Raw genomic sequence first — 22412 nt, 5'->3', positions numbered from 1 at the left:
CTCTACAAACACTCAAGATACATCTTTGCTTGAAAGTTATAGAATGCAGCTTTAAATAATGGGAAAAAGTCTAATGAAATGCATAAGATAACATTTTTGATGCTGCCACATTCATAAGAAATGTTTTTCCTCAGGTAATACATACAGTGTAGCCTAATTAATACAGTGTTATAGCTGGAAAAAGAAAAATGACGTTCTTATTATTAGGTGAGGCTATTATTCATGGCGACATGCAGGTAGATGATTTGGTATTTTGCTCCAGGAATTCTTTGACCTTTTAGTAATGTGACAGGCTCTCTGATCTACTGGCCGTCATTTAAATTCACCATTTTAGACAAGTGCATCCATGTTGGATGAGTTTTGAAGAGACAGCACTTTGTTTTTAGGGGTTGCAAGCAAAAAAGTTTTCCAAGTACCGCTCAACAGGAACTCCTCAGGAGGCCTTTCCCATGGGCTGCAAACAAACACAGGGGCTTCCCACAGCAAGTTTGAAGAGTCCTAATGAATAATGCAAATTCATTAAGCCTATGCGTCACACTACCTTTTCTTAGAATACTAATCATCCTGACAGTGAAATATTAGATCCCTGTGAGTCTCGTGTGAACTGTTATCTTAACCCCAGCGCAACATACGGCTGCAAACATGAACTGTTTATGTGAATTTCACATCACCCTCAGCGCTCTGAAAATGCCACTAAGGGGCCTCTGATGCCAACTTGCCAACACGCCCAGGGTCCCTGATACCTTCCATTATGTTTCAGGACAAACCCTTATCAGTCCAGCACAAACACTTCTGTTGAGTAAACATGTTTACAAAGTTATGATCTCTGATGAAATATGCTCTCCTGATTTCCCACCACTGGTAAACATGTTTTCTCACCTAAGACACTTCACACTTCCCCTCAGTTTCCTGCTACGTAAACAAGTCCGATTAATTTTTTGGTGAGTGAAGATTCATACACCACTGACCCGCTATCGCCCAATACTTGCCTGGCAGCATGGCCCCAGTGTTATATCAACAGATGTCAGATTGTGTAGGCATCATAGTTAGGGCAGGAGAAAAGCACACTCTGGTCTCTTCAAAACTGGGAGTGCTGCACTTGACCTTGTCCATTCCAATTACAGCAGCCCTGCAGCCACCTTCATGCAGTGTGTCTATTGTCATCGGCTTGATAAGCCCATAATGTGCACAGTGTAAACCTGCAGCTACGCTGCAGGGTGGACAGGAGTATAGGATACATACAGTCACACACACAACTATTGCATTCTCATCTAATGTGAAGAGCTGCGTTACAAATCAGTACTTTTTCCACATTCTATGTAAATTAAACATTCAGTCTGTTCCCTTTAATATGTAGGAATTGAAAAATTGTCTTTATCAAAGAGAGGAAAGATTTAGATAAGCTGCTTCTTAGAAAGGGAGGCATTTAGGATTTCTAAATTTGGCACTTAAAGCCTTTAAGGTTTTTAAATTATGTGGATTACATTTGTTTTTCTTAGAGACGGGTGAGATTTTGGTATACAGTGTTTTGAAAATTAGGTTGAAACTGTATGGAATGTGATATTCCATACTGGAATGGAGGTTCAACCTTTTTTGAAATTAAATAATAAGGCTGGTATTGTATATTTCTGTTATTGTCAATGGATCCAATGAAAAGACCAAAACTAACAATGTGTTAGTCTGTCTCTCAATAACTTCCCCACCCTGTCTGTGGCACTCAGCCTCAAGCTCATTGGTTCTTACTGAAGAGAGAAATCAGTAACAACAGGTCACAAATGTATAATTTCATTATTAAAAAAGGTTCAGTAGTTTTCTAAACCGAATGGGCACTAGCAAATAGAGAGTAAATCCGGCAGACGGATGGTGTGTGGGATTAAGTCAAGATAATCGACAGTGCTTGTGTTCATTGTAATGAAGGAACATGTCACCCAATGCAACAGTGTGACTCACTGATGTGTTAGGTTTTGAACAATGGAGCTCTATAGCACAACAACTCATTGTTGGTTTTGGTCCGGGAGTTTTTGACTGTATGAGAAATACAGAATATCACCAGACTTATCCTTTGAATATTGTAGTATGTGAAATGAAAGGATGGTTGTAATTCATTCATTGCATTTCATATTTCTCTAGTAATTTCATGACTAATTGATCAATAGTACTAAAAAAAAAGTGGAAACATCACCATATACCACCCTGCTGGGAGAAAGATAGCTAAAAGTGTTTGGGAAATAAAGCGTAATATAGAAATGGTAGAAATATCTAAAATTGAAAACACTGAACTCTGAAGAATTTTGTACAAAAACAATGTTGAGGAAAAGTGGAGGCTGGAGAAAATCTTCCTGTGGTGTGTCACACTATCTGTTTCACTATCACGCTGGCAATCAAGAGAAGTAGCGGGTGAGAGGAAATGGCTGTAATGACGGACAAAGCCCCAAGCTGGAGGAGACTGCAGATAGACCAGGTTAATAGCCTTTTTTATGGTTTAAAGTGCAATGTTCCTATGGGGACATTTTATCAGAGAACCCATAGTTCTGAGCAACAACCCTGTACAATCAGATTAACAGCAGACTAACACCAGGAACACCTAATAAACATCTACACGTTAGCCTCCAGTTGTGCACTGCTTGGCTTTTCATTTCATCACTTTTTTATGAAAAAAGTTAGAGGTAAGCATCATGAGTCCCACTTATAAATTGTGATTACAAAATAGAGTCAATTAAGTAGATAAAATTTCAAATAAAATGGTTAAACATTGACTACAGGGTCAAGTATAGAACTACAGTTCAACAGCACAAACGAGCTTCCTCCGAAATGACCATGAAATGAATCAACACCTCTCTAAAACAAATTAAATAAAAACTGGACTCTTTGCAGTTTCACTTAGTTGTGTTCTTGGTATCTAACCTGACCAGTCTGAGTTCCCTGATAACTCTCAATCTGTTCACACAGGCTTTCATACAGCCCCAGCCAAGTAAAACAGCACCCACTGTTCATTTGCTAAATGTAGCATTGGTCACATTTAATCGGCCTTTGCGTCAAGTGAATACATCACCCAAATGAGAGAAGTCTTTTGGCCTCGGAGGATGAATTTTAATTAGGGTGTATGGGGGGAACTCAAAAAAGGTCATCACTCGCTCTCATCTAATCACAAACCTTTCAGACTCTTTCAAAAGGTGAAAACATTCCTGCCATTCTGATAAACTCACTTTTACAAATCTGCATTTCAATTAAATGCCTGCAGTTCAGTGGACAAATGCATGTAATTAATTAGGCCTGAGTGAATACAAATTCAAAAATTTAATAGCCTAACTTACAATTAACTGTAGAAGAGATCAAATGTCTTACCGACACCTTCCTTATCTCGGCTGCCCCAGTGGGGAGATGATAAGATCAATACTGCTTCTTTCTCTGGGATTTCCAAAAGTATTGAAAGATCATTTTAATTCTGTTCAAGTCAGATTCTGTTCAGGTGTTTTTTAATCTTTATTCATCCATGGAAAGTTTGCCGGGCAGACATACTCTTTTCATCAACAAGCTACTTTATATTCATATAGTTTCATGCCATAAATTCGTAACAGGGAGCTGAAAAAGGCTTTTACTGTTGGCCACCAAGCAGTGCCAGCTCACAGGCACCATGAAAATAGTTGTTGAAGGAGAGGAAAGCGTTAATTATTTAACCGAGACAGATTTTTCTGTCTTTTAAAATACTGCTGACTATTAAACTCAAGTATTTTCAAAATTAAACACATATTCCCAGGAACTCCAGGTTCTTGCCTTGGTGAAATGACTCTAAAAACTAGAGATTTGCAAAGAATAAATTCGTGGTTTATCCCTCATCCTCAGTTTTCCTTTGGCAGACTAAAGATGAGTGAGTCTATTTGGCCCTGAGATGAGAAGCATTTTAATGTCAGAGTCAAAGTGTAATCGTATCTGTTATCAGACTACACTGAGCTTTCAGCGGCCTATAAAATGTGACGGCTCAATCTGTGGCGAGCTCCGACACGACCGGGCCTCATCAAAGCGCTCAGCGTGTATTGTCAAGAGTTAAGATAAAAGACAGAAATGATTCCAGGACGCATTTGACATGGACTGACATAAAAGGAGAGAAATCGTGGATAAACCCAACATTTCTCACAGAAGTCTGGACAGTTTGGTTGGATTTATGGCCGCATTTCAAACATATTACCCCCATCTAGTATGCAGAGAGATCTTTACATGTGCGTTTGACAAATAAAAGATACCCTTTCTACTGAAGTCTCATGCAGCTCTACGACACTATCTGATCTGATTTATAGTAATACACCTCTGGCTGCTTCATCATCCACCCTGCGATGTCATCATTCAGCGACAGATGTATGCAAAGAGCAGAGGGATATAAAATACAATTACAATGGATTTTCGACACCTCAAGTGGACTCAGGGTCTTGGATTTATGTAGATCTCTGCATTAGCAATATAATTACACGGCTATACCTTGTTGTGAGGTATCATGCATCGGAAAAACATAGTGGAAATTTCGAGCAGATAACTGTGCTTAGTCTTGAGGAGGCCAGCAGGGAATAAGAGGGAAGCACACAGGATTGCGGGGAGAGACACAAACAATCCAAGGACACAGGCACTTTCTCCTCACGTCCGAGGAACAAAAAGCCGGTTGGATGCAGCTGTCTGTCATTGTGTTGCTGCAGTCAGAGAGCCCATCCCTCACAGACACAGACGGAGGGACAGACGGAGGGACAGACCGTCTGCGCAGCTGAGCAGAATTCAGTTGTCGCCTTTGGTTCGACTGAACTCATTCTTAAAAGTTCCTCCTCCTCTCTCTGCCCTGGAGCTCGTCAGCCTAAAAATCGAGCGCTGCGAGGGGCTCAGGCTCTGCAGCCTCTCATCTTCCTTCGATGGGCAGACACATTTTTCAATTATGCACACGAGGGAAGGGAATTAGAGGCCTAATCCCGGCCTAATCCCCAAACAAACAGATCTATGGCCTCCATTTCCAGTGAAGCCACCCCAGCAGCCCCCTCTACCCCCACCTCCGTCTCTTCCTGTTAAATCTCTGGCCCCTTTACTAACCCGGTCAGGGATGGAAGTCCTTTCAGCTCTGATAGTTCCTTAAATTGAGCTCTGCAAGCATTAGCTGTGTTTGAATGATACTCAGAATTAGTTCGAACTACCACTTGCGACCGTTCTAAGTTTTCCACTCATCATTAAAAATGAAAAATCGGAGACTTTCGTTGTGTAACTCATCCACCTGCAGGTAGTAATTCAATACTCAGAGAGGTGCAATTCAATTGCTTTGCCCTCTCCAGTGAAGATTACAGTCTATCTTTGCAACCATCCGCAGCTTCCTTTTCACTGCTGATGACACACAGAACCTGCAGGATCGTCTGGCTGCATTTTTAAAACTCTTCTGCAGAGCTGTTTTCTGTGTAGCGGTTGTATGCAACATGCAGAGTGTCAAGAGCAAATAATACAGATGTTAAGTACATGAACAAAGGAGTCTTCAGCACCAAGATCACAAGCAGAATGGTGTGTGTGTTACTGACCTGCCAACTGTCAGTTGAACAATAATGTACAGTATGTTACCCTCTGTTTAAAAGCCTACTGAAAGACAGTAAAAGCCAGAGAATCAACCATTACTTGATAATGAAAACAGAATATGGAGAGGTGACTCAGAAAGCCATTAACCTTTTCAACAATGCCTATATAGGCCTAGTTTAAGGCATCCTTGCATTGCTATATGACTTCATATCACATTACCTACGACTGTGCACAGGCTTGTTTAAATAACGTTAAGGTTAAGGTTGTTTCATGCATTTGAATAAATCACCAATGCTTTTATTTTTCTGGTGAGGGACTATCTTAATAGTCAAAGGCAGTGATCACTGACTTGTAATTGTGATGAAGTTGTTTGGCTCAAATAAAGATGCACAGATAAAAAAAAAGGTTTGTACTGAAACAGGCTAAATGACTCAGACCAGAAGAATGATGTGTAATTTTCATCTCTACAGACAGACTTTGTAAACATACAAAAAGGCTATTACTATCACGCATGTACATCTGCTCCCCCCGCCAATCAAACAAACGCTCACTCTGGCAGTAAGCTCTCCCACTTGTTATGTTTCCATCCGTGAGTGATTCCAGCCAATCCAAGGGTGGTCAGATCTCTCTCATTTCCCTCGACTTGTACAAGCAATCGATTCCACTCAAAGACGAAGGGTGCTGCACATTCCCCCTGCCAGCCCTCTCCTAACTTCACTCGCCATATCTCTTCATCACCTCCTGAATGCAGATGGGCACGGGCGGTTGTTAGAAGTGAAAAGTGAGAGACTAAATGTTTCATCTGTAAAGGTCTGAGCAATACACATCAGTGTAAAAGCCCTTGAGAAGATTTGTCTCCAATGCTGTAGTGGATGTAACCTTGTGAGTGGATCGTTTTTTTTGTTAGATTCATACATTCACTTTCTTCATCATAAAGAAGAGTCAATAACTAACTGTTGGCTGCACCTTTCAGTATATTACCTAGACATTATCTATTCATGCTGATCTATCCAGTTTATTGCTCTCCTGCTATGAAGTAATGCGGTTGCAAGCTGGGATTTTTTTTTTTTTTGAAAACTCTGGTATGTTCAAGAACACTCGGTCATCTGATGTACTGAGAAACAACCGAAGTCAAGTCATCCTTTTTTTTTTGCACAGCTTGTGAATGTAATTCTTATTGGCAACTTACAATCAATATTTAGATGTTGAAGAATTCTTGAATACATGGCCAAGGACAGTTCTTGCTCACAACTGCAGTACGATATAATGATAACTATGTAATTGATGAAGTGCCAATTTGGGTTTGAAACTGACTTTTCAAATCATACAATAGATATTTCACAGGTATGTCTAACATTGCTGTTCTTTGGATTTAGTACCTGGACAAGAAAGACGTGTGTATGTTTTGCACACTCATTTTAAATAAGTTATAAAACTATAGAATACTATGGAAATGGTCACCGGTGATGTAAACTCAGCTTGTAGTTATAGACTTAAAAATGCAAAATGAGGTATGTTTCATTAAGGCCTTTTGTTTTACAGTAGTTGCAGATAAAAAGAAAAATAGCATACAAATACAGCCACACTTTATATTTCTATGCTTTTTATAACAGCAGAGATGTGATTCAATCCTATGAGAAGAACTCTCGACATAGAGAGCTGGTGCTTATTAGGAAATCCTTGTATGACAAAACCAGTTAAAAAATGTACTAACCTTGTAAATATACTTTAAGATTTCCTTCAAAAAGATATTACCATTTGGAAATTATTTCTTCACCTGCTTCAAAGAATATGATTCTCAGGATTTTATGCACCCATCCGTACTTTTATACCCAATGTATTAAGTTGACATAGTACTATAAGAAGATATAACTATTTTTTCATGCAGATAATTCCGTGGAGACAGGTATATCAAAGAGGCTTAAGATACATGAATTTTTCATCAGGTTAAACAAAGTCTGGGTCCTATAAGTTCACAGTTGGCGTCATGGTCTCAGATCTCAGTGGGTAGTAATGTTGGTAAGTAACAAATCATCAACTGCAATGCTCTGAGATTACATTTTTACTGGTTTCACACTGATGATAACGCCTTTATCACTACTAAATTTACAGTGAGTCCCAACACAATCAGCCCCATCACAGTGCGCTGTGCCTGCATTGTGGGAGTCTAGATAAAAGACAGAGATCACTCTTGACTTAAACGGATAAACCCAACAGTTCTAATAAAGCTTCAACACTTTGGCTGGATTTATGACCACATTTCAAGCAAATTATTTCCACCCAGTAGGCAAAGAGACCTTTACATGCCTTTGAATTTGGTAGAAGGGTAAATGAAGTTGGGGGCTATGGGGTCAGAGTGCAACGGGTAGTATATGTCATCACTGTTGGGTGATAACCTTGAATCTCAGTAATGTCAGCTTTTTAAACTAGAGCATTGTTTTCAGGTTGACCACAGTGCATTTCTGGGTTTATCCAGGGCCTTTTGAAATGGATTTTTATAACCTCAAAGGGTAGTAGCCTTCTCTTAAATGGTAGAAGACAACGTAATCCTTCAATTAAAACACAAAAATCTCCTAAATTGGAGTTGCATGGTTGTCCCATGATGACAACATATTTGTTAGTATGATTGCAAACCATCTCCTAGCAAAAATCACCACTGGACACACTCGTTGAGCTATGGGCTCTTTGTTTCTGCCACAGCAGCTCAGAACTGAACACTTAAATCCATTAAAGCCTTCAAAAACACTGAGACTGCGTAAGGCTTTTCACTACCCAGGCTGTTAAGAGAGACTACCTCCATACCTGTAAATCTCAACAGCGTAGGCAGGTTTCCATTTAATTTGTTTCAAAGGGACTAATAAGAGATGAGTCTGAAATGAGTATGGGCTTGAGCGAGGACTTATTCTAGATGTTGCAAGTGTGTGGCATGAGAATCCACTGCTGTGTCCTCCGGGTAGTATTGCGCCAATGTATACAGTAGAGTATGAAAAAAAAAGTTGTTTTATGCCATGGCTTTATGTGAACCATAATTACTGCCTGAGGTTCTCATTGCTTTGCCACTGCTGACACAGGATTTTCATGTGGGAACAGCAAAGATGAAAGGATCTGTGCTGTCAATAACAAAAATAGATTTTTGTATGAAGAGTCGTGCTGTTATTGTATAATATTTTTTTAATCTACTGTCAAGATGCTGTGGCTTTGAGTTATTTGATCTTAAATGTTGGCTGCTTATAATGCTGGTAATCTAAGAATTGAGGCTTATACAAAGATTCACTCATTGTAAGCTCCTCTTCACTGAAGGGCAAATTAAATGCCTAAAATGTAATGGGATTTCAAAAACAAGTTCCTCAACCTGATTTCAAAATGTTCCTGCGAAATGATATTAAATGAAAACATTCTTGACTTCAAACTATTGAACAATGGTTTCAATATTGCTCTTATAAAAGGTTTAAAGCATTTCAGAAATTGCCATTCCATTTTATATTAAAGCAGATTAAGTCTATCTACAGTTATGCCCCCATACAGAATGCACATACTGTATGTGAGAATCAGGATTTATAGCAGCTGCTGTACTGTTCAGAAAGCCTATGTGGGATAATATGTTAAAGTATATAATATTCATGTACAAATGAGTGATACCAGTGTAAATGAGCAATATCCATGCTCTAATTACATCTCCCTGAACATGCACAACTGTGTGTGGAATGAGAAATCATTCCAGTCGTTTCATTTCAACTATTGCCTCCATATTAGTTCTACCTAATATCCCCAAGGTCATAACATTTGATAGATCATAATGTCAGCAGGGCTGGTCATAAACTCCTCCACTCCCTCCTCTTTGGCAGTTACAGCCTGCTCACATCACACCTTAATAGACGGGGAGAAAGGCAGACAGCATGCTCAGGCCAAGGCAATCGATTGTGACACACAAATTAGAGACGAGTTTGAATGATTAAGTTATGTATTGATTTTGATTTAAACATTAACGGCTCATGTGCTCGGTGGGATTAGATGAAAAAAAAAAGAAATGTAATCAATGCTTCCTTGTACATATCAGTGGGATTTAGCATGAGAAGAGTTGGGTCAATGGTGCAATAAGAGGGTGTTGCAGACCAAACATGCTGCTTTTGCATTGTTGTTTGTTGTTACAGTCAGTTGCAAGCTGTTATGCCATTTCCTTCCTAGTGTAATTCAACTCAGTGGGAATATCAAATAAAGTAAATCAAAAAAGGTTTTACTCACTTTTACTTGATGCTCATAATATATCTACAAAATAAAAACTAATGACACAATTAGTCACTGCTCTAGGGTACTGAAAATTCTGGTTTTAAAGCCCACTTCCTGGTCTGTTAAGAAATTGTATGTGACGATACGATAATCAACAGGTGATCTAATTGGTGAAAGTGGAAGCATATAGCAGGCTTGCTCCTCTTTTCATTGTGCTAAACAATCACTGAACAGGAGGCTCCTCCATCCTTTTACTCATTATATACTCACCGGCCACTTCATTAGGTGCACCTGTGCAATCTAATGCGATCCAATACAACAGCTCTGCCATAAATTCTACATTTATGAAGCTATAATTCTATTTTATGTTTATTATTGAGGTCATAGTGGGTGGTGGTGTACTGGAGTGCATTATATTGAAAAGTATTCTTAATATTTTGCCCCCCCTCATGTATGTTAATGGAGTGAACAAAATATCAGGAACATCATTCAATATAATGCACCCTAGTATAGCACCACCACCTACTACGACCTCAATAATAAACATAAAGTAGATTTATCACCTTTCTGACAATGTCAACAAAAACTTGAAAATGCATAAGCTTCATAAATGTAGAATTCATGGCAGAGCTGTTGTATTGGATTGCATTAGATTGCACAGGTGTACCTAATGAAGTGGCCGCTGAGTGTATAAACCTGCTTATTTAGTTTGGGGTCATGAGCTGAAAGGCGAGAAAACACCTTAGAGGTCTGTCACTCTTCTGTCACCAGCAGTTGGTTTCATTTTGTTGCTATTGGCAACCCCTACTGGTAAAGTCCCATGGTAGTTTAACTGTTATTGTTCCATCACAACATTATATGTATAACTGATGAGCTAATTGTTGGTGTATTTTATTTACTCTTGGAAACTATATGTTTACCACATTAATCACTGGGTTGGACTTCCCATAGAGAGCTAAAGTCCTGATGTTGCCTCTGGGCTAGATGTTATTAGAAGTAGAAACCTCTGTGATTTCAATTATTTTGGTTTATTTAATTTGTTGGCATACGATCAAACTATAGCCTGGTTCCACAACTATAAATTGCCTCCCACATCTCAGATTCATTAAGGGACTTTAATACACCTGATATTGTGCCCACTGACATTTTTTTTTTGCCCAGAAATGGTACAAATGGAACTGTACATGTTGTTGTACATACAGAAACTCTTAAATTGACATCTTCTAGAATCTATAACAAGTCCAGTTGTTCTTGACTCTTTTGGATAACTCTTAAATTAACCTATTTCTTTCTAGGTCGCTCTTAATAAAGTCACAGTAAAGTCATTACAGTATGCGGTGGTATATTTTGATTTTCACCTTATGTGATCCTGCGACCGACCAGCACCTGTCTGAAAATACGGGCTGTGCATGGGGAGTTCTGGCCCTTTTATAACCTATTTCTTTGTTAACTGCTCCTAGCAACTGTTACTACTACTTCTGTGTTGTCAATCAGGAGCAAGGGGACGTATATGTCCCGTCAGTTGTTTTTACTTTTTTACATTTTTAAGGCAAAACAAAACAGAAAAACTCCTCCCTCCAACAAAAAATGGCTAAGATGTATACAATGTCAGGCTGAACAAACAAAGTTAAATTAAATGGCATTTATTAGGCTAAAAAACAAACAAACTACAGTTTCCATGAAAATTTACCAGCACAGCAAACGTGCATACTTCTTATCCTGGTTTCTTCCATATCCATGATGTTCACCAACACTCTCTTCTAACAGATCCTTGTTTCGGTTTCACTTTAGCTTTCTATAGGAACTGTGTGTGTGTCTGTGTGTCTAACTCCCTGCATAGCTGTACAATTACATGCATAGTGAGGGCAGAATAATCACAGAGCTAAAACAGGCAAACATTCTAGGGAGTTTCCTGTACATCTGACCTGAAAGTGTCTTTGGAAGGTGGGAGGAAACTGGAGCAACTGGAGGAAACCTAAGCAGACACAGAGAGAACAAGGAAACTCCACACAAAAAGGCCCCGATTGGGATCAAACCCACCATCAGAAGGGGAGTTAAACAAACCATGGGAACATCTGAGACACGTTTGTTGGACGAATCATTCTGAACATCATGCAGGTCCCTGTATCTCATGACGAACCATTAAAGATATGTATATACAACACAGAAATATAGAACTGGATAATATTAGCTGTGCTGTAGCTATAAATTAACAGGTTATTGGTTTTGCTAATATGACAACAAAGAGATATGTACTGGAGACACGTCACCTGCACTAAATTGTGGTAACATTTATGTTATAGCATTGAATCGTACACATCAGAGCAACAATCATCCATCTGTCCCTAAGCAATGTAGGTGCCTGTAAACACAGGAAAAGGAAATTATGACCCAACTGTGCCATTATAAAACTGTGATTAAACTGAATAAATGTCACAGTTAACAGAAAAAACACCCTTTTAATAAAACAGTGTTATTTAAGTGGAATGGCTGTGTATGATTACACTGTGACGTTCTGATAGGAAAACTACATTCATTTGTAACTAAAAACAATTGAAAAACACTGATGTTAGCTCAGCTTCATATTACAATGATTCTGGGAAGCTAGACTACAATCCTGGATTACTACTGATTATTGTGATAATGAAGTAATCAGTAATAAATCATGTGTAATTATGGATTACCTTTTGAAAGCAGCTCACAAAACTGCTTTGAAATGATGATAAAGGAATCCATCTGTTGAGATTCAGAGTTGGCAGCTGGTATTCAGCACCACCAGAACAGGTTTGGTTCCAATCAAGTGACTGTCCTGCACTAAAAATAGGTGCTTGATGATTTCTCACTAAAATAGACTCCCCCAAACTCTCTGTGTGTGAACGTATTCCATAGAGAATTCAGCGACCTGGTTTCCATAAAACATCCGAGCATCGACGCCATCTTAGTCGATCAGCTCACAATAAAACAAAGATGGTTTGCATGATGACTCTTTTGGGGAATGGACTGAAGGAGGAAGCTAAGACAGCAGCAGCTGAGGCAGGAAAGGTAATGAAACATGTAAAGACATAAAAACAAAATGGCCTGTGTACAATAATAAGAGCATTTACGCCTACTGTAATCGTGGATACTAATGTTGCATTTAGGTTGAATAGAAAAGATGGAGGATAAAAGCTTCCTGCATCATCACCAACAAAAAGTCAAGCGGCATTTTCATCTAATGAAATCTTCATATCGAAATGAACATATAAGATGAATAATGTTAGAAGCTTTGCATCAACATTTCGGCAAACCGCCTTCTGATCCTTAAGAATCAGTTAGCGGAAACGTTGAACCTCATTTGTTGAAATAAATGCATCAGAGTTATGAATTTGCAGCTTTTCCATTTTTTTGATGTCTGCCTACAAGCCAGGACTTCACTAGAGTGTTTTCCCTCAGTTTTTTATTAGCAGGTAATGTTTACCATGTCCACGATCTTAAATTCAACAGGTTAGCATGCTAATAATTGCTAATTAGCATCGAGCATAAAGTACTATTGAGGCTGATATCAATTTTATTACTTTTGAGGACATATGATGATGGCGCTAGATAAAAAGTTAATGCATCACCAAAGTTATTACAATTCATCCTGAAGGAGACATGGATGTCTGTACCATATTTTGTGACAATCCATCCGATAGTTGTCAAAATATTTCACGGTAAACCAAACCGCTGTCAACAAAAATGCTAAAAAAGTTACAAGATCATCAAAGCCATTAAGATACATGATCTGGGAACCATAGTGTGTACAAAATTTGTGCCTGTCGTCTTGATATTTCACTGGTTATAAGACAATTTGACATGCTGGTGGTGCTAGTTGAAGAGTAAGGGGTTCACCAAAGTCAGCAGGCTTCATCTTCTGTGGGCTATAAATGTCTGTACAAAACTTGACACTGCAGCATGGTATACATGCATTTTTACTCAGTGAATGCCATCATGAGTACCCAAAGTTTGCAGAATATGACAGTGACGCACAGCAAACTTTCCAGCGTTAGCAAGTGTTGTTTTGTTTTGGTGAGAAAATCATTTGGAGTTGACAGGTGTTGATTGGAGAGTTGTTTGTCCACTGATACAGCTCTGGGGCGAACATTCAAAACTATCTAAAAGTGTTAAATTGACTGAGATGGGTGTGAATCCATAAGTCATAAGCAATGTCAAAGTGTTGATTCTCTGAGTTCCATAAATTAACAATGCTATTTTGATGCTGAGCAGTATCTAATGACCTGAAATCAGTATGAATATGTTCAAATTGCTGTTTTTACCCATCAAGTCGTTTTGTCTGTTCCCATACCACACGAATGAGGTCAAACGCGTGGTTTCGTGTAGGTGGGCAAGGAGGATTAACGTGCAGACAAAAGTGATTCCAGTAGAGTAATTAGAGCTAGTTACTTGCCGCTTTCCCCGGAAACCGACAAAGTGAGGTCATCCTAGAAGCAGCCAGGAGGTCGGTGATGAGCGGTGGGATGAGGAGAAGTGGCGAGCTGTTGGTCTGGAGGAGATGATGAGGAGATGATGAGGAGTGACACAGTGTGCCAGCAGCAGCAGGCCCGCAAGAGGAGTCAGTGCTGATGCAGGATTTATACTCATCACACAGTGAAGTGGCCCTGTCATGGGCTGCAATGATGACAGTGACACAGGCGGCTGCGGGGTGACAGCGTGTGTGTATGTGTGTGTGTGAGAGAGAGAGAGAGAGAGAGGGAGAGAGACGCAAGTGTGTGTATAGAAGCTAATGTGTGAGTGTGGACAAGAGAAATGTCTGTGGGAGAAAATTTGGGGTGTTTTTGTGCGTGAATGTGCAGGTTTCTGAGGGTGGAAGGTAACAAAGTGCGTTTGGTCAAATTGAGGTGCTGGTACTGAGGTATTGGTATTTATCTGGCTGTAGTTATTGGTTACTTCACAGATTTTATATTCAACATACTGTAAAATGAACACAATAGGCGTTGCTAATGTATTTCCTCTATTCTTTCATTTTTTATTTGCTTGATCCTTTTACTTCTCTTTCTGTATTGTTCTCTGATTAGTCTTTATTCCTTTCTCTGATTATTTTCCTCATCTTCTTCCTTCGTTCTTTCTGTCCTAATTTCATTTTTCTCACTTCATTTCTTCTGCCCTCCCTTGTTTCTTTCCTTTTGTAATTCCTTATTTGCTTGTTTACATTTTTCAACACATCTGAAAGCACTGTAATCTAGATGACAAAATCAAGGAATCTCATTTTCAATTAATTGATTAATCATTTAGTTTATACAATTTCAAAAAAATAATAAAGAAATACTTTACTCATAATTTACCAAATGCCCAAGCTGACAGCGTCATCTTATACTGTATTAAATATTCAGTGGATATTGATATAAAACAGGAAAAACAGCAAATTCTTGCAGAAGCTGGTATTATTAATTGTTTGGCATTTTTGCTTGATAAATGGCTACTATATTATCAAAATGATGACGTTTACATTTCTGTCACTCCACTAATTGATTACCTTCCTGACTACTTCATCACTGACTGCTAATACTTTTATACTGTATACTACTGTTTACTTTATTTATAATAAGTAAAACTTATACGTTGTTTGTGTTTTAGTGTGTGAGATGTGTGTTGGAGTCTGCATGTCAACATTTTTATTGGTGCATTTGTCCTTCTGTGTGTATATTACAATGCCTGAAAGGTCTTTTGTATGCATGTGTTTGGGTTTGTGATTACCGTTTGGTTGATTATACATGTGTGAATTTTTGTAGGTGCACAGTATGTGTGTGTGTGTGTGTGTGTGTGTGTGTGTGTGTGTGTGTGTGTGTGCATGTAGGTACCATGTCAGTATGTTTATAATACATGCAGCTCCTTACTCACGCTGTCATTATGAGTAAGTTCTGCCTTTGTGAGCTGTTTTAAATTGCATGTAGAGGAATTCAGAGAGTTGGCTTTCACCGGCTCACAACTACAGGCAGCTTCTTACAGCTTAAACAGGGTAATATCTCATAAATGATGGCTTGTAAAGCCAGTGTAATGATGAGGAATAAGAAATACCCACAGGCATGTATCATCATAAACATCAACCAGCTCGAGTGGCTGTGATGAAGTATTCTGCAGGTCAGGACCGACTTATCAGATCTTGATTTGGGGGGAGGACATGTCTTGTAAACAATGATAAATGGCATCATGTGCCGTCATATATTATCCTCAGCTTCTGACTAAAACTGGGTAAACCATTTATTTTTTGAAAATGTTCAATCTTTTTATTTTCTACCAGGGCAAGTTTGCTGAGCATGCTCATCTGCAACAGCCTGCTTCATATTCACACAGCTGCACACGCTGAAGCCTCAGGTGCTGCAATCACAACTCATAAAGCTGTGAGTTAAATTCCTTACTCAAGAGTGAATTTGTGGAAGTTCTTCAGTGAAGATTGAGCCTTTCGGTGCTCACCCAGCATAATAGAGGGCTAAAAGGGCTAAGAGAGGGCCAAGGGGTGATGGCCCAAAAAATTTTATGCATTCTTGTAAACAAGTTTATTCGTTAAAGTTGCATTAATAGATTTTCTAGCCACTTGGGGTCAGCAGAACAAGTAATAAACAGAGCTTTGACATATTATCACCTTTATAAAGTTGTTATGGCAAAAGAGCCAACAAGCAGACATGGAGCAGCATTGGCATTGAACCAAACTGTGAAATTACTGGCAGTGAAACCAAAACAATGACTGAAAGATGCTAAAAAGCTCCATAGAGCTGAGGGACACTGCAGATTCTGTATTTCTAAAAGGTTTGTCACTACGGGCGACATCTTTCACATTAAACATGGTCATTTGTTCATGTTGAAAAAAAAGTGCAGCTTTAAAGCTACTTGATTTTTGGCAAATTGGAGGGAGACAAACTCACAAACTAAAAAAACAAACCAGACATATTAACTCTTTACAAAATTCTTATGGCCTCAGTGTAAAAAAGGTAATTTACTCATCCAGCAGACACGAAACATCATTTTCAATCATTTGTGTTTCTGGACACCTCATGAATCAATATTCGATGAGGTTTAATATTAACTCTTCCTGAGAAAAATGTAGCTTTTTTAGCTTGCTAAGTGTTGGACTTTCCTCACAGTTAGTTGCTATATCTTCGTCTGTCATGCTGTTGTCATGTGGAGGTGCTGTGCAGGTAGTGTAGAGTTGGTTTATCCAAACTTTTTGCTGAAAACAGTCACCTGCTGCTGAACCGTACAGCAAGTTTGCGGATAGTAAATCTAAAACAATGACAGAGCTGCAGAGTTGGATGTGAATTCTCTTGCAATAAGAAACCTCTTTTCATGTTACACGTAGCAATTTGATAGACTGTTAATATAAAAAGATATTGAACGTAAAAACTGTGTAATAGCCTGCATACTGAGGGTCATATTGGGCCTACGGCTTTGTACTCTTTACACTGGCAGTTGCAGACTGAACTTGAGATCTTTCGGTCCGCCTGACAACTCTGGTGCTCAACCTACTTTCCTCCGAGCTCCAGTCAAAATCAAGTTCAGGTGAGTGGGAGAGGAATTAGCACTAGCAGGCAGTGCTGGGTCTGTTTCAATTTGTTGCTAGTAGTTGTTATAAATCAATAAGTTCAAAGTGTTGAAGTATATTAGACTTCACTCCACTGAACCCAAAATGGGGCAAACAGCCAGGAGAAAGAGTCCAGAAAAAGCCATTAATGGGTCTCCACACTCAAAAGGTTGCACAAAGTCATACGCTGTGCAAGAAATAATGATTTGAATTGCAAAGAGGATGTAATTACAAATCCAAAAGTTTCAGCATTCAAGCCATTCCCAGTCAGTGTCACTGTCACTTCTTATTTAAAATTCCTTCCTCTTTGCAATTCAAATCCTTTCCCCCCCCTCACATGATTTTCACATTCTGTATTCTTTTGGTTGATGTGATCATATCTTTTTGTAGACACACTGAAGAGGGAGAGTTTATATTCTGTGGACACACACAAGACATCTGGACACATGCTGAACATACGCGCTGATGAATACGTAGATTAAATATTAAAAGAGCCTCATATATTACTCAGATACATTGCTGTAAGTCAGTGTTAGCTAGATGTTGAGATGGGAGATGTAACATACAACACATGTTGTGTCCATTCATGCTTGGTAGCAATGCATTGTCAAATATGTTTTATTAAAGAAGGGTTTCAAGATGTAAGACATAAGAACGCAGTCTACATGTTCATTTAAGAAAAACAAAGGAAGAGAACACAACAGATAATATCCAACATAAATAAATACCAAAAATACTCTTGAGACATCCTCCCTCCCTCCCTCCCTTTCTGCTCAGTATGTAGTATATGACAATAAAGGTTGCGATGGAAAATAATAAAAAACAAAAGGTGAAGAGTAATAATGGACAGTCGACTACATGAGGAGTGTCCACTATGGGTTGTTCCTTAGGTAACAGACGAGGGGCAGCCAAATCTTATTGAATTGTGACTCTCTATTCTTCAGAGAGAACTTTATTTTTTCAAGGTGAAGGGTATTGGTCATTTCATTGAGCCACAGCTTAAAAGTTGGGACTTCCTTCTTTTTTCCAGAATGTCAGAATGATTTTTTTTTTAAAGCTTAAATCAGACCATAGGAAAGAAGTTGGTGCTGTGCTCTTTTTTTTTTAATACAGATGTGGGATCTGAAATTCCCAGTACAATTAAGACAGGATCAGGTTGAATGTGGATATTAAGAATATCAGAGAATGTTTTAAAAATTTTTGTCCAGTATCTCTCTATCCTGGGACAGAGAGCGAAGCTATAGAGATTTGCCTGTGCTATATTGCATTTGTCACACTGTGAGGAGATGTCTGGAAACATCTTGTGAAGCTCTGGGTTTTTAATAGCGGAGTCTGTGGATAAACTGAAACTGAATGAGACAATACCTAGAATTGATAGAGCAAGCATTAATCTCATTAAGGCACTCTTCCCAGGTCTCGTAGGTAATCTGCATCCCCGGCTCATTTTCCCCATGCAGTTTTGATTGCTGTAGAGGGAAGACTGAGAGATTGTAATGAATTGTAAAAGTGTGACACCTTTCTGTCAGGACCCACATTTTGTAAAAGGCACCTATCTAGAAATGAGGGGGAAGCACTTTCAAAAGAAGGTAAGTAGGTGTGCACACAGTTTCTGATTTGCACAAACCTGAAAAAATTACTCCTAGGAAGTTCATACTTTTCTTGCAACTGAGCAAACAAGGTACATTTTCCACTCAGGTAAAAGTCACCAATCGTATGAGTACCCAAGTCTCTCCACTGTGAGAATCCATTATCAAGTTGGGATGGTGGGAATGAAGGATTCCCAGCTATGGTGAGCAGGAAAAAGAGCGAACTAATCTCGAAATACGTCTTAATTTGTTTCCAGATTCTGATCATACTATAATGATGCTTCCATGGTAAACAGATTTATCTAAAGCCACTGGAGACAGGATCACTGCTTCTAAATTATATGGGCGGCATTGCTCCCATTCCAGCTGCAGCTAATGAGGGGGTTTGGCTGAGTTATCTAACCATATTGAAATTATTTTGATATCAGAAGCTCAATAATAAGAGACAAAAGTCAGGGAGAGGAAACCCACCAACTTGTTTTGGTTTGCAGAGGTAAGCTTTTTTAATTCTATGACCCCAAATATAAGAGACTGTAACAGAATCTAAATGTCTACAGAAGGATTTGGTAAGGAACACGGGGAGGCACTGGAAGAGGTACAGCAGCAGGAAGGAATATTATTTTATTTGTGTTAGTCCTAATAATCAGTGAAATAGGGAGCAATCTCCAAAATGAAGTATGGAGGGAAGCAATAGCCTCCAGAACTGTGCTGTTTCCAAGGTCTTGGGCGTTTCCATCTGGGTCGTCCTCAGGGCAGTTGGAGGTAACTGGGCCCACTTCAGTAACTTTACGAGGTCGTTTACCGTGTCGTGTAAGAAGTTATTTTAGGTCTTACATTAATTATTGGCTGGGATACTTTGTTTCAGACGAACTTCATCAAATTCGACTGTGTGAACAACGTGACTCCCGTCTTACTCGAGAATGATTGAACCCGGAAGTCAAGTAGCGTTACATTGTTGATCCTCTGGTCAGAACTGAGATTAAGGGTTGTATGTTGTGCAGATATCCAATGTGTTGGCATAAAATTTGATGATAGGGGTGGAAAAGCTTTTGTAACAGCTTCTGTAACAGCAGCAGGGAACATAAAACCTATCACTGAAACCCAGAAATTATTTTACAAGTAGCAACTCCTTAAGGCAGAGTAACCCACCTTACCTCGAGTATTTAATGGTAGAGAAACTCTGGAATACATTACTGTATTTTGATTAGGAATTAATTTGCAGAAAGTATAATTGAACAATTAATCAATGGGTGAAATGAACAGCAAACATATTTTTTGCTGGTGTAGCAGACTGTGTCTAATATGGTAATCATATTTTTGGTGGATGACATGTCTGGCCACTATCCAATATCTGTTCACTGGCAAATCAGTTGATCTAATCCTGTGTGACAGCACATATTAGCACTCTACAATGGGTTTACAAGGTGTTTGTCTTTATATGTGATAGTGGCAATCAAAACCATACGTAATACGCTGAGATTTGTTTCAATGATATTCTAAAAATGTGTGGCCTAAAGTGCGCACTCCCCTCATATCCCTGCCTCTGTGTGTCTCTGAGTCCATCAGCGCTGACAGAACTGTCTGAATGTGGCTCTATAGAAATTGTGCCACGTTTTCAAACACTTAGGTTCAATGTTCAAGCACATCAGTCACGGCTGGTGATTTATTGACTAAAGCCCTGGCTCTGCATTCACATCAGGATTGTAGCTGCTGCCCTCATCTCCCAGAGGGCCGCGCTGCAGCAGGATATCCTGGCCCAGGGCGAGAGCCTGGAGGCTCAGTGGCCTCGCTGCTGGGAGGAATATAAAGAGAGGAAACACTTCTTAAGGCTTTCTACATATCTTTGTAGCTGACTTACTACTGTATCTCACTCATTCAGTCACCCACTCACTGACTCAGTTCATGCAGTATCTCATTCATTCACTTACTAACTCGCTTGGTCATTCACTTGCTTAAGCTCACTAAACCCACACTTTGTTACTCACTAAGTGGCTTGCAGACTACCACAGTTGCTTTATTCTGCTAGTGGGAGCAGGCAAAAAAAGAGGTTAAGCTTTAAAGAGTTGGTTCACCCAAATTACAAAATAACAAATAGCAAACCTATTTTTCCCCATTATCTCTAGTGGTTTCTAACCACACTGATAATTTCAGCTTTATTTACCCACATTTTGAGACATCTGCCTCCGCAACATTTGCCACCTCAAACACTAATGAAAGTGGGTTACTGCACATGTATCTTGATCCCAGTTGATCATAGTGCGTGAAACCCACAGACCTTCCAGTTCTCATTGCGACAAGAGTATTTTCTGCTGAAGAATAGAGTCCCAACAGGATATGCACATTTCTGGCAGTTGGGGTCACTTCACTTCTGGGTCAAATCAAATGGATTTTACTGTAATTTCACTTGAGGTTTGCATTCATAGCCCGACTGCTTGCTCAAATCTCATGACACAAAACATCTTGCGGGCTCAAAACATCTGTCATGCTGACAAAACTTGCATTCAAAACTTAGGGATCTGTAGCAATACACTCTAAAATCTTGTTTTGGGGAATTATTACTGCTTAAATTTGTTTTAAGCTCTCTTGATAACATAATAAGAGAATATTTTAGCACACAACTGTATTTTGCATGCATTCCTTTAGCTTGTGCCAGGTTTCTGTTTTCTTGTGCCATTATTGGCGTTACAATGCCATAATTGAAAATCTATATCTGCCTATCTTTCCACGCACTAAAAATAACATGATGAATATTAATATAAATCACTATCTGTTTGTCTTTATGTTGTTTTGTTTTGTGGTAATGAAAATAAAAGCTTTTCACTCCCTGTAAGAATCTTTATGGGAAAAGTTATTTGTTGGCACACTATCTATGTGTAAGATCTCACGTTCAGTCCTTCACAAGGGGAATCTTCACCTCGTCAAGGGCACTCGACACATTTCAGGAACTGCTCATGCTTGCCTTTATCGGATCTTCATTTCACACAGATCTATCACTACGTTTCTAAGCAAACTGTGCTCATTGCTAAGCTGGGCTGCCGGGAGCCATCCATGGGGATGCTATTTGTTCAGGATGCATCTTATCTTCTGTGTAACCAGCTAGTGAAAAAAAACCCTCAACTCATCTTTGAAAGGAAAAAGGACAAAGTGCCTTTGAGGCAGGGCCGCGTTTTGCTTTTATTTCCATCTGTGACATCTGTGCAGGAATAGGCTAAGGAAGTGATGCTTGTCCTTGTCTCTGTTGAGGTTGTGATTAATTACTGAATTCTGGGTCATTGCTATGAATATCCTGCTTAAATCTGTCACTTGGTTACCACTTGTAGTCATTTGAGCCCAGATGGAAAATTAGAGAATTAAGTGTTATGTGACAGGAGGAGAAAAGTAGATTTGTTTGCAGTGTCACTGACTTGATTTTCAAAATTCAAATCACTTTATTGCAAAACTGTAGTTCCTAGTAGAAAAATATAAGAGATAGAATATATTTGAAAGTTTTTATGGTTGTCTTAGAATCT

General features: G+C 39.1%; 1 protein-coding gene across 1 annotated transcript in view; it reads right to left on the bottom strand.

Annotated features, from left to right (window-relative positions):
• The window catches only part of gfra4a (GDNF family receptor alpha 4a), a 95191-nt gene that overhangs the window by 71723 nt on the left and 1056 nt on the right, over positions 1 to 22412 (bottom strand). Inside the window, exons 2-3 of the mRNA XM_044375499.1 lie at positions 20598 to 20695; positions 14185 to 14284 (exon numbers count right to left, since the gene is read on the bottom strand). Coding sequence (XP_044231434.1) covers positions 14185 to 14284; positions 20598 to 20695 — 198 coding nt within the window. The remainder of the gene's footprint in view (positions 1 to 14184; positions 14285 to 20597; positions 20696 to 22412) is intronic.

This window comes from Thunnus albacares, chromosome 15 (genome assembly GCF_914725855.1).
Source record: "Thunnus albacares chromosome 15, fThuAlb1.1, whole genome shotgun sequence".
In the NCBI taxonomy this organism is placed as follows: domain Eukaryota; kingdom Metazoa; phylum Chordata; class Actinopteri; order Scombriformes; family Scombridae; genus Thunnus; species Thunnus albacares.
The sequence above is the reverse complement of the archived record's forward strand: the minus strand, read 5'-3'. Positions and strand labels throughout refer to the sequence as shown.